Source organism: Astyanax mexicanus, chromosome 16, assembly GCF_023375975.1.
Source record: "Astyanax mexicanus isolate ESR-SI-001 chromosome 16, AstMex3_surface, whole genome shotgun sequence".
NCBI lineage: Eukaryota > Metazoa > Chordata > Actinopteri > Characiformes > Acestrorhamphidae > Astyanax > Astyanax mexicanus.
Window position 1 is genome coordinate 34579350 of NC_064423.1, and position 13759 is coordinate 34593108.

The 13759-nt window shown below is 34.5% G+C and overlaps 1 protein-coding gene across 1 annotated transcript; it reads right to left on the reverse strand.

The window, feature by feature from the left end:
• On the reverse strand, positions 1 to 13759 carry tmem41b (transmembrane protein 41B). Its single transcript, XM_049465697.1, has 7 exons — positions 13516 to 13759; positions 10329 to 10449; positions 9760 to 9888; positions 6552 to 6645; positions 6287 to 6391; positions 6045 to 6183; positions 1 to 4925 (listed from the first exon to the last, which is right to left on the reverse strand). Exons 1-7 carry the CDS (start codon positions 13607 to 13609, stop codon positions 4756 to 4758), a joined length of 852 nt encoding a protein of 283 aa, XP_049321654.1. The 5' UTR covers positions 13610 to 13759; the 3' UTR covers positions 1 to 4755.

A 13759-nucleotide genomic window follows, 5' to 3' on the forward strand; every position in this document is an offset into this window, starting at 1 on the left:
TATTAGGGAAACATTTGTTTTTAATCATTTCATAATAAATATCTTTATTATACAACATTTTGTCATGACGTTCAAAAGAAAAAAAAATGTAAATTTATAGCATTTCCATATGATTCTTATACTGTAATACACCAATGTAATACTGTGATCTTGGAGAGAACCCAAATCATGAGACAGCAAACTATATATTAAAAAGATTAGGAACTATTCTGAGGGCTGAACTGTTACAGTAATCCTGTACTGTTTAATTGTTAATAAAACTGATTATATAGAATTTATTAGTCTTTGCATCATTCAGGATCACATGGCTGGGTTACTTGTTATGACTCCGAGCTTTGGGTCTGTTCAGTTTTCCATACAACATCTCAGTAAGAGATCATAATCAAATAGTAGAGCCAATAGAATATCACAGTGGAAACAGTGAATGATCTTTACTCTTTTAGGATTTTTTTTTTTATACCTATAGTGGATTTTCTCTGATCTGAATCAGGGTTTCCCCTTTAGTTTGGTTTCACACAAGGAAAGTGGTAAGTGGCACAATATATATTGCAATAAACCATGAGAGCACATTCTCTCCACTTATTGGTCAGACCTGTCTGGGGCGGAGCAAGAACGTAAATACAGAAATAAGGTTATGTGTTCCGCACCAGCACATATTTCAGTTCATGGAGCAGTAATCTTCTGGGTTACAAATTAGGTTAAACTGCACTTGAACAGCCGTTTAGCTCAGACATATTTGAGAATATTTGATAGTTGACTCAAAAAAATACAGATCAAGTTCAAATCTTGTTCTCACAAAAAACTATCCGCTCCGGAGTTTTGTTAACGACCAAATTAGGACTATCTCCTCTCGCTTTTATCAGTATGGTTGTTTAGGTTCATTCCCAAATGCGGTTACTGTTTTTTTTTTTTACACCTGCCAAAATCAACCACACCAAAGGAGAAAACAAACCAGGGCCCAGTTTCCCACAAGAATCATAAGACTAAGAATAAGAACATCTTAACATGGCGAAAGAGTGCGCAATGTGATGCTCTACAAAACAATCTTCTTTGCTAAGAAGCTTTTGCTTCTGATTCCTTTTGGAAAACTGGGCCAAAAATGACTATAAAAATGAATAAAACTGAAGAGCACCTGACGGAAAAACAAAAACAGTGTAAAATGATTAGAAAAAGGACAACTATGTAGCACGGAGAGGTATCCACCTTTCACCATTTGTAGCGTAACAACCTCCCATCATAGTTTCCCCTTTACAGGCAGAAATTCAGTGCAAATAAGACTCCATATTATATAGACACTGCTCACTTTCTATAGGTCCATATTAAAATAATAAAAAAATGGACATGAAGAAATGAAATGAAGATTCTCACACACAAAGCTAATGGGCTACACAGGCTTTCACAATAAAATACAAAAAAAAAAAAAAAAAAAAAAAAATGTGTATATACGTACGAAAATATAAGTAGAGCTAATGTTCAGTCTTTATTAATGAATTAGTTAAGACTAGATCATTTGCTTTCCTCCTCTTACTTTTTTAAGCTCAATGCTGCATTAAAAGAAAAAAGAAAAGTAAAGAAAAAAAATTACATATTTTTTTTTATTTTAGATGTAATCTATCACACAAGACCAGGGGTGGGCCAAAATATTGATATTGCGATATATTGCATAATTTTTGTTTGCAATACATTATCAATATGTATAATATTTTTATATAAAAATAGGCGCTCTAAACTCCTGAAGACTCGCCAACCAATTTGACTTTACTTATTTAGTAGTAACACAAAAGTATGGTAGAGAATTGTCTTGTGATATATCGAGTATCACAGAATCACAGGATTGTGATATTACTGTTACCATGGGCATGGGATAATATAATATATCGGATTGAGAGATTCTCACCCCTAGTCAAGACATTGTTAGCATCCATATTTTGCTTCATCAGTTGTGCACCAGAGCTATGAAGCTAATGTTGCTAACAAATTAAAGTGTAATTTTGCACCAGAATAGCAGGTGTGAAAAGTGCTGCAGATCATTTTTGGAAGAAGAGGACCATAAATTTGTCTGATATATTGAAATGGTCTCAGTCTGAATCAACTGAACGATGGTGCAGTGTGTCTGCAGAGGATTTTCAAATCAATCACAGGAAATAGAGGCAGGCTACCATCCCCCATTAAACAATAGAAGAAGAAAAATAACCTCACAACTAACCAAACTAAAGCTCTATCTGCATGGGACTAGTTTCTCAGGGGGTCATTTCTGGGGTAATTTTCTCTTTTATCTGGGGTCCTCTATGATTTAATTCCTGTCAGGAATGAATATGTATGTGTTTTTCTCAGACATCCTCTGAGAAAATTACAGGCTAGATTACCTACTGTTTTTTGCTGAACTCTGTGGTCCTCCGGTAATTTTAGTACCGTTCGGATCCACATTTTTGAGTTTCTTCACCTTGTGTTTAATAAAATAGCTATTTGTCCACTGCCACACACTGTAGTAACAATTTGGGCGCGTATTTCCACGGAGATCCATGTAAAAACAACAGCGAGTGGAAATGGAGGAGCTACTGAACACATGCATGTGACCAAGAAAGCCAACTCAGTTTTATCACTGAGTAAAAGTGTGAAATGTTTTTTCACAGACGTCTCCCTGAGAAACTAATCCTGTCCGGATAGGGCTTAAGGGTGTTTTTGTGCACTAGGCTTTTTTTCCCTGTCCCACGACATGCGTTCAGATTTATTCATTTAGGACAAGTGTGAAAAAGCCCTAATTGTATACAGAGTAACAAACACACACACCTTTGGTCCAGGATTTCAGGTGTGAATGCCCTTTAGTGTTTGTTAGCAACGTTCATTAGATTCATAACTACAGAAGCAAAATCTGGATGTATCTCACATCCTGGCAGACTGATTACGTTTAGATTTTTGTAGTATTTTGTGAATTAGATTTTTTGTTTGAGGAAAAAAAAAAAAACCTACACATTTCATAAGTTACAATACATGAGAGGCATCGTTAGAAATACAACTCATCTCTGTCTGAACTTGAACCTTCTTCTCACCATATTCATTCAATCATTCATTCACCCTTTCAATAATCAATGGCAGTTGAGATAAATGGAAAAGTATCTACGATATAAGAGCAAGAAGCACTAGCACCTCCTACATGTAGTTGGCAGCAGTACATTAAGGGCACTAAGCTGGCACAGCATCAATCTGTTTGGAGCATCATATTAATGTAGTCTCCAAATCAAAGATCACACTAAAAGTTTCAAGAATCTCATAATGCCCATTCTACATATTACATTATGGGTCTCAAATATATATATATATATATATATATATATATATATATATATATATATATATATATATATATATATATATATATATATATATATATATATATATATATATATATATATATACTAGGCCTGTCACCATAATCAGCTTTAGTGAAATTATAGAAATAAATTGATTAACTTTTTTGGCCATTTTCACACCAGCAGTATTTAGCCCGGTTAAAACAGACTCTGGTTCTCTTGTTTGTACACTTAGTGTGGTTCAATTAAGCAAATGTGAAAACAGTTATCGCACACGGGTGTGGATCAAAACAAATGGACCGGGACAAGATAGATGAGGTGGTCTCAGTCTGGTCTCGAAAGAACTATGGAGCAATTTGCTTGTGGTGAGAACGTGACCCAGTCATCAAATATACTTCTTTTAACTAACCTAAACTGCTGACAAGGCCCAGTTTAATCTGATATATCAGCCAGATAATGCTAATTACCACTGCTTTGAAAAAATGCCGTTTACACGCACAGTACGTGCAGTGTTCACTGCTTGCAGCCGCACGACTCCGTTTACTACATCTACAACTGTGCTGCACACTTTACACACTGCAAAGATATACGTGCAGGAACAAAGTATCTTCTAGCTGTATTTACAGCACATTTTGGTGTATGCCTGTGTGAAACTAAACCAAACAGAGGGAGAAACGCTCCAAATAAACAAACTCATCAACTGATCCAGACCACAGTGACCAACTACAGGTGTGAAAACCCGCTTAAAGAGCAATTCATTTATCAAAGTAATTTTTAGACATCGGAACTGGGGTATGAAAATTGTAAATATCCAAAAATAAATAAGCAAATCGGTTCAAAAAATGATTAAGAGGGTACATTCTTATACTGTATGCTCAGTCAATCATAGTTATTGTGACAGGCCTAAAATCTACTGTACATTTTAATCAACCAGACTGGAGTGTGGAACTGCATGCTAATAATGGCACATTGTTTTAGAAGAGATTTTGACCGGTGTGCTGTGTTTAAGTTGTCTGTTATTGTACTAGCAAACCCGCTCTTAATAAACAAAATGTTCTTTAAAAAAAAACCATACACACTAGTATTGCTTTACAGTTATGAGAATAATTTGGGTAATGAAGAAAAGATAAAAAAAAAAAACACTACAGTTAATAAAAGGACCATTAATTAGTAGTCAGGTTCATTAAAAACATTTGCAAAGTCAAATACATTTTCATTACTGTGACAAAATTTCAATCCGCAAGGAAAAAATAAACAGAAACTGAGGGGAAGAGGATGGGCCGGTCAGATCTTTAACAGTTTCGAGCCCATTTCACCCACCATGAGGACAAACGTGAGCTTGCAGTGTGATGATGGGCAGATGCAGACTGAAGTGAATGACAGAGGACCTCTTCACATCACTCCCCAGCCAACAGCAAGAGCCATACTGAGCAAACTGGGGCGTCTACTCCATCTTCTGCTGCAGCTTCTTCTGGAAGCACACTGGAAGAATAGACAGAACTGCCAGGACGCCCAAAATGGCCAGAGAGTTCCAGGACACCGCCTCTCCCGCGGTGGTGAGTTTGTACAGTGTGGTGCCGGCGTTAATTGCTACGAAAGATGGAGGAGCCACCCCTGTTAGAGGGAGAGAGAGAGAAAAGAGCGCATGATGAAAAGAACTGCCTGATGAAGTCAGAAGCTTAAAGCTTGATTGGCTTCTGCTGTAAAAGTTCTTGTGCATGTAACTTATGGGGCTGGATAATAAATGCTGTAAATGGCATTACAAAATACAGAATACAGCTCTGAAAAAAATAAGAGACCACTTAAAAATAAAATGTTCTTTCGATTTTACATTGCAATTGGAATATTATCAAGAGGACGATGGATTTTCAAAGCTGAACTTTGGCTTGAATTTTGGCACCAGGAGTGGCATAAAGTTATCCATAAGCAGTGTGTAAGACTGGTGGAGGGGAACATGCCAAGATGCATGAAAACTGTGATTAAAAACCAGGGTTATTCCACCAAATATTGATTTCTGAACTCTTAAAACTTTAGGAATATTGTTTTCTTTGCATGTTTTGAGGTCTGAAAGCTCTGCATCTTTTTTTGTTATTTCAGCCATTTCTCATTTTCTGCAAATAAATGCTCTAAATGACTATATCTTTATTTGGAATTTGGGAGAAATTATGTTTGTAGTTTATAGAATAAAACAAAAATGTTCAATTTACTCAAACATATACTTATAAAGGTAAATCAGAGAAACTGATTAAGAAACTGAATTGGTCTCTTAATTTTTTTTTACCAATATTTGGTGGAATAACCCTGGTTTTTAATCACAGTTTTCATGCATCTTGGCATGTTCTCCTCCCCCAGTCTTACACACTGCTTTTGGATAACTATATGACACTCAAAAATTTAAGCAGTTCAGCTTGGTTTGACGCTAGTAGCTTGGAAATTAAATCATTTTTATTTATTTTTTTTTCAGGTCCTTGAATGGTTGTCCAATTTCTTAGTGGGAAATTTTAGCCACTTCCCTTTTTATCTAAGTTTTTTTAAAGGAGAAGGGTGACACTCAAAAACAAGGGGTAGGGGTGGAAATAAGAAATGGTATTAGGGTCTAATGTTAATAACCTGTGTAGTTAGGCAGAAATTAAAATATATACACACAACCATACATAAAAAAACAAGCTCCAACAGAACATATGTATGTTGCATATATTTACTATCAATAAAATAAAACCAGCTCTGTCTTACCCAGAAATGTGCCCAGGAAGAAGACTCCCAGAGGAACGTTGATGACAGGTGAGGTAATGTTGATAAACCAGTTGGGGAGGAAGGGGGTGATTCTCAGAAAAATTATGTAATTGATGAGATGTTCTCTGTGCTTGTCTACCTGCAGGTACATTGAGCACAACTATTTAGAACACAGTGGGAAACACACACGCGAGCATACATTACCCCTGCAATTTTACTCCAACCAAACTAGTGGCATTTACCTGCTGAGACCATTTCTGGGCTCTCTCTGTGAGGTACTTGTAAACTACGGGTCTGCCCACTAAATACGACAACATATAGCAGAAGGAGGCTCCCAGACCTGAACACTGAGAAAGAAAAAATATGAGATATTAGTGAACATTACCCTGCATGTGTAGTTTAATTCTAAACTATGACCTGGATAAACTTTAAGCAGAATTAATTACTGTACATGTTATATAAAATGTAAAATTTATTTATTTAAAGAAATTGATTATTTACACCTACCAGACAGACCAGGAACAATGCTAAGGGGAATGGGTATAAATATCCAGACAGTATACTGAGGAAAATCGAACCAGGAATGGCAAAGGTCTGGAGGCTTGAGTATTATAGTTAAGGTCAACAACAGATTTAGGTCAATTTAGGTAAATTACACTAGTCATTTAAAAAAAAAAAAAAAAAAAAAAAAAGGAGGTGCATCCAGAAAGAAGTGTTGTATTGCAATTCGGACTATCTGAAAGGAAACTAAAGATTAGAAAGCCTAATAAATTATACAGTACAGGCAGTTTGTGGTCATTTATTGATATCATAGTATCATAGTAATAATTAAATGTTGCAGAGATCTGGTGATGCAGCTGGCCATGGTATAGTGTCAGTGACTTTTACCAGTTCACATTACAAGGCTGAAGTGACTCAAATCAGATTTTTTTTTTTGGTCAATGTGGCTCTGATCTGATTTATTCATGGCTGTGTGAACGTGCCCAATCAGATTTTTTTCAAATCAGATTTTAAATCACTTTCATATGTGGTCCTAAATCTAATATGTGTCTGATCCATGGACATGCAACATGAATGTGAGCGGTCGAATCAGAATTAATGCGTCTTTTTGTTTTTACGTACGCACTATGTGCTTCTCTCTTGTACCCAAACTGCATCTCTTGGTGCAGCTGTGCAGCTATAGCTGAAAAACAGCAAAAGCAAACAGCCTGGCCCTTTTTTTTAACTCCTTTTTAACCTGAGCATGAACTTCAGACCAGCTGTTTACTGTTTCTCCACTCCAGGAAAAGATGCTCCACATATGAGCTGCTAACAAAACACATCCATTTCCCTTCATAAAGATACGAGTCGTCTCAAATATAAGGATTTTGTTGTTGGCTTGTAATGTGAATGTAGACTTAGTCTTTGTTTGTGTATAGTGCACCAGAGCAAGTGTTTATAGGCAAGGTTGGGCCACTGGTTGCAGGACCTTATTAATATAAATTGAGCTGTTAAAGTGCTTGTGATTTATACCAAAGTGGATCTGGCAACAACTAAAATTATTTTGGATAATTTTTAATTATTTCTTTTTTTATTATTAATAAAAACGCATTTTTTGTATTCATAATTTACTTAAAATGCTGCATAGGCCCTCCTGACTCTTTGCATAAACTTAAGGGGTTAACAAGTCCCAGGTGTCCTAGGAAAAAAAAAACCCAAAAACATTTAGTAATCAGTCTATCAGGGCAGCGTTAAATATCTCACACAATGCTCTGTGTACAAGTCCCAGAACCTCCCAAGTCTCTGACTCACTCCTGAGGGTCTTTCCCCAGCTATGACCTTATGAATAAGGTTCACTTGGCAATACTTCATCTATCTTGAATCTAGTGAACTGCATACCAGTCCATACCCTGTGAAGCATACAGTCTCAAACTGCTATAAATACTATACATCTCTACAGTGTATACAGATGAACATACTGATTAATCCCACTGGGAGCAATTAAGCTACTCATGTCACATTTCACACATGATTTACTCCATTCATATAAGACCAGATTCATTCACATTACAAACAAACCCTAGTGGAAAAAAGTAGTTAAAAAAATATACTAAGCATTATTATGCTACAATGCACTAAAGTGTTCGTGTAGCTACATTATTAATCAGTATATTTAAAGAGTGCTAAAATGGACTTCTTTTTTTTCTAGTTATACTTTAATTGTATAAAAATAGTACAAAAGTCTCACTTAAATTGCATTAAAAAAAAGTGTACATAACTGTATGAAAATGGATCTATTTTAAATATACTTAAGTAATATTTAAACATACTACTTTATGTATTTTAAATATGCTTACAGTAAAACTATAATACATTTAATGAGTATCACATCTGTATCACTATTATATTATACACCAGGTATATTAGGAATGTACTAAGAATTGATGTTAAACATATTTACATTAGAGTACAAATACACTTCTTGTACCTGTCTTTTATAAGTAGAATATTTCTAGTATACTGCGTTGGGTGTAAAAACATATTTTAATATACTATACAAATTTGCTTAAAATAAAATTGACATTTAAATGTGTTATTTAACACTTTATCCTAGAATTTACTTATATTTATATTTTGCTAAATATATTTTCAGAGCATTGAATTACATTTTTACTGTTATATTAATGTAATACCTAAATATATTTTTAAAACACTTTACCAATAATTTAATTTACTTTCTAAAAAGTCACAAGATACATTGTACTTTAAGTGAACTACTGTAACAGTTGTTTTTAACACTTTGCTAAAAAATGTACAAAAGTATATTTGGCAATAAGTATTTTGGAAGTATATTGAATTACATTAAACTAAAAGCGTACCTCTTAGTACTCTATTTATTTAAAATACACTATATTGTACCTTTTTAAAAGGTATGATCAAAGTTTATTTTCAAACATTTGATGAAAGCATAATATTAATGTACTTTTTATATATTTTAGTACATAAGTACATAAATCTGTTAGTATATTTACAGCATACTTAGACATTTCTCAATATGTTTTAAGTACAGTTAAGTGTATTTATTTCACCAGGGAATACAGGTCACTTACATGTATGGATGTAAACCATTAAGCTTAATGTGAATGTAGCCTCACATTGCCTACAACTTGTGCTGTTTGAGCTCCATAATAGTATAATGAGCCAAGGGGATGTATAAATACTTTTCAACACTAATTTAAAAGTTGTCTGACCAGAGGATGATGGGTCCCCCTTATATATTTGCCTTCATAGTACGCGTTTCTTCCTCCCCCTACAGCTCTGAAGGAGTTTTTCCCTGCCTCTGTTGTTCACTGGAGGTTCTGTATTGTATGTTTAATGCTTCCTCTGATTCTAAATCCTGCATCAGCTGTAAAAAGTGCTATATAAATCATTTTAATTTGATTTGGTGCACAGTGCTTGAGCCCCAGTGATTGCCACTTCCAGTTGAACAATTGGTCTTATCATGATTAGAACAACCGACAGGAATTAGTGTGTTCTAAATCAACTTCATTTTTTCATCCTCTATTAGAAAGCTAATCAACTATACAAAAGAACTACCTCCAATATGGTACTTCAAGAAAAGCTACTAATCCATTTTAACAACTCATCATGCTTAAATCACTCCCTTCTCTGACAACATTTTTTTGGAAAACAACAAATGCATACATAATAATTTCACCAATTGCACAAAGGATACAAGATATATGTAGCAAAGTAAGCTAAGAGCACTTGGGTATAATAGGTGTCCTTATATTTGGAGAGCACTGTACCCAGTGCCTTAGCATCCTCCATGTCTTTGGGGATTTTTATCTTTTCCTGCTCATCTCTGAAAAGAAAGACAGAAAGAAATGTTAATCGCAAGTTTCCAAGCACAATCAACAGACCAAACTAATTTAAAATCAATCATAAGTATAAAAATGCATATGTGTACAATATCATATTAAAGTCTGGAGTCAATGTGTGTCAATATGATATCAATTTAGCTTAAGGTAAGTGTATAAAATGATAATAGAATGTGTGGGGATAATATATTTAAATGTGCCATTACATTTGGAGACCCCAACTCATTTCTTTTCCAATATGGTAAAATAAGCAAACACTGCTTTAGCATGTATAGACGTATGATCAAAAACGTACCTAAAATCTGACTCAATTAATTGTTATTAATATTATTACTAATCATTATCATTGTTATTACTCTTGTTTATATTATAAATCATTAAAAAGTGATATATTTGGGGTTAGGTGAAGAAACAGTTTACTCACACACTCAGTTCAGGGAAATTTCTATAAACCAGATACATAACTGAGGCAGAACAGGCAAAAATGGAGATGAGTATCAGGAGGGACATGCGGGCAGAGCCTCCACCAGAGTACTGCTGCTCTCCTGTGAAGTAAATAATATAAAAAACATTATCACAATACTGTGATATATATATCATAATCATATCATGTCATATCATATCATATTAAACTAAATCATATTTCCCAGCTTAAATCACTTTTTATTTCCTGTCATACATGCGTCAAAAATTGACACAGGTATAGTAAATTAGACAACTACCATAGACGAGTCATTATCAATATACTGTGCATTTTGATCCTCAAAACATAAAAATATTTTTTTTTAGCTGGAAAACTACTTTTGCTTTCATTTGTCACGGCAAGCTGGTGGTAGACAATTTTAGCAAAAACTGGCGGCAAAAAAAAAAAAAAAAAAAACAGTGTGAAGGTTGTGACGTCACTGATGACTAAAATTACTTTCTTAAAGGGGTGGGGTTATCCCAAGATAACAGTGATCAGGGAACTCTTAAAAACTGGTATGTTTCAGAAAATAGCTAAATTAATAATATATTAAATGCCCAAATTATTTTTTAATGTTTAAAACTTGCTTCCTAAGTGGACAGTTTAATTTCACAGAAGTTTGATTTACTTGGAGTTATATTGTGTTATTTGAGTGTTCCCTTTATTTTTTTGAGCAGTGTATATTAAATGCCCAAATTATTTTTTTCATGTTTAAAACTTTTTTTAAATTGTATTATTTAACCACTTTTGAGAATTCTAACATCAATCTTTTCAGACATGGCAAATAACTCCCTATAACTCTCATAAAAGGGAACTGTATAAAATGTGTAAAAAAAAAGAATGTATTGTTACACAGTGTTGGTTTGATGCCTTTTGTATGCTGTGGACACAAAATGTATAATATATACATATTGACAAAAGCTATGTTGGCTGAACTCCTCTGTTCACAACTGAACACACAGGAACAGCAGTTAAATCAGATAAACACACTGCGCCTGTATTAAAGAGCAATGAATTGCTCAACTTTGCGTCAGCTGTTTCAAAATCCCCAGAGACTGGAGACACAGTGCAAACACTCCCCGAGGGCTGAAATCCAATACGCCTATTTCTTACTAAACTCTATACACAGTTCCAACAACTCAAACACAGAAATACACTATATTTAAACTTAGTTAGTTAGTAACTTTCTAAGAATGTCTGACTTGTGGCTAAAAGTCCCTCGGGTAAACCTGACACTTGAGCTGTTGCTGCCTATTTATACATAAACACACACACACAAACAAATACACACACACACAAACAAATACACACACACACACACAAATACACACACACACACACAAATACACACACACAAATACACACACACACACAAATACACACACACACACACACAAATACACACACACACACACACAAATACACACACACACACACAGCTGAACAGGCAGAGCCGGACTGCCCTATACGCTCATTACGCATGCTGGGAAGGGCCCCCCAATTTAAGGAAGGCCCCCCTGGTCTCCTCTTTGAATAAAGTTAGTTAGAGTTAAGCTGTGTCAGCAATCACTCCCTATTACGGAAACAGTTGTTCAAAATCTCAATACATTTATTCCCTATATAGTCCACTGTGGAACAAACATACACACACTTTGCATTGCAAACTGTAGTGAACAGATGATGTACGCTATAATTTCTAATATATACCATATATCGATATTGCAATATATCTTACTAATCCAAACGTATATTTATTTTTTGTGTGAGCTGCTAAAATAAAACAAACAGGGAGCATATTTGTATATAATAATGATTAAAATAAAATGTATGTATGTTTTTAACACCCAAGTAATTAATAACAGTAAAGTACAAGTAAGTAGCATTTCATCTGTACTTTTTTTGAAAGAAAACGAATAATGTGGTAAAATCTCCTACTCCATCAGTTAACCAGATTATTTGATTCTACCCATTTAGGATAATGGTCTATGCCAATTAATTATGTCCAAGTTAAAATAAAATGAGACAATTTTAATAGATTTTCAAGATTTTGTGTCAGCAAAAATCTGTCATTAAGCTAGCCAGAAATGCTATTAATTAATGTTAATTTAAAATAAGAAACCTTAAGGACTGCTGCTTTAAACTGAGGAGGATTTACACAGAGATCCTGCAAGGTAGACACTTTGCTAGTTAAATACCTACAGTATAAATTAGGGGTGGGCGATATGGCTCTAAAATAATATCACGATATTTCAGGGTATTTTTGCGATAACCATATACTTGGTGGCGATATAGGAAAACTAAAATAATTAATTAATTTCAGGAATATAGTATAATAGTATAACAGAATAATCATAATGTGTCAAAATAAATAATATAGCATAAAATAATATAATGCAGTAAATAATATTGCAGAATATTTAGTGCATGCATATAAACTGCGAACTAAAACAACTATACAATAAATACAATTAAAGCTTCACAGTAAATAATAGACTACTTTTAAGACAGAACAGCCCTATTATCACGATATGGATTATTAATATCATGCTATTTCTGTGTCACGATATATTGTATACCATATAATATTGCCCACCCCTAGTATAAATGCACATGTTAATTCATTACCTATCTATCTACCTATAATATATTAATTTAAAATAGAAATGCTGTTTTAAACTGAGGAGGATTTACACTGAGAGCTCCTGGAACCCAGACACTTTCCAAGTTAAATACCTATATATGCACATATTGATTTAGTAGCTTATCTATCTATCTATCTATCTATCTATCTATCTGTCTGTCTGTCTATAATAAATCTTAAGGACTGCTGCTTTAAATTGGGGACAATTCACACTAAGAGACATCTAAGCTAAAGCTACCTAACGTTAATGAACCTAACGTTAGTTAGCTAGATTAGTGGAGCTAGCTAAATATCTACCATTTAATGGTAGATTAATGGTAGGTTAATGTTAGCCACAGATTTTAAAAGCTCACTAATCAGACACCAGCAGTCTAACCACCTTTTTCTAGGATTTAGATAGTTTACCGAGCTTTTTAAATTAGGATTTTAACTCATTTCCCAGAAGCTGAGCCCCTTCCTCTCTCTGAAATCGTGAACAGTTAGCGTTAGCTAGTTTAGCTAGCCTACCTTTCAGTGGTTGGTTCTCTTTAACCGCCGGCTCTTCCTCCAGCAGCGAAGGGGCGTCCCCGGATCCTCTTTCTCCGCTTCTCTTCTTGGCCATTCTGGCTTATTAAAAATCCCTACACCGACTGTAACACTGGCCCAAGCTGTCCTCAGCTGATACTCATCGAGGTGTGAGCTGGAAAATCACCCGGCTAGTCCAACACAGCGGTACTGACCTTTTACCTTCTGCTCATTCTGGCGTGGAGCT

Excerpts from the sequence above, each read along its gene's own strand:
- tmem41b (XM_049465697.1), bottom strand. The coding sequence starts at position 13,609 with ATGGCCAAGAAGAGAAGCGGAGAAAGAGGATCCGGGGACGCCCCTTCG. Across the intron at positions 6,646-9,759 it reads TACTTTGCTACATATATCTT|CCTCCAGACCTTTGCCATTC; the intron begins GTATCCTTTGTG and ends ATAATACTCAAG. Across the intron at positions 6,184-6,286 it reads CCCAGAAATGGTCTCAGCAG|GTAGACAAGCACAGAGAACA; the intron begins GTAAATGCCACT and ends ATGTACCTGCAG.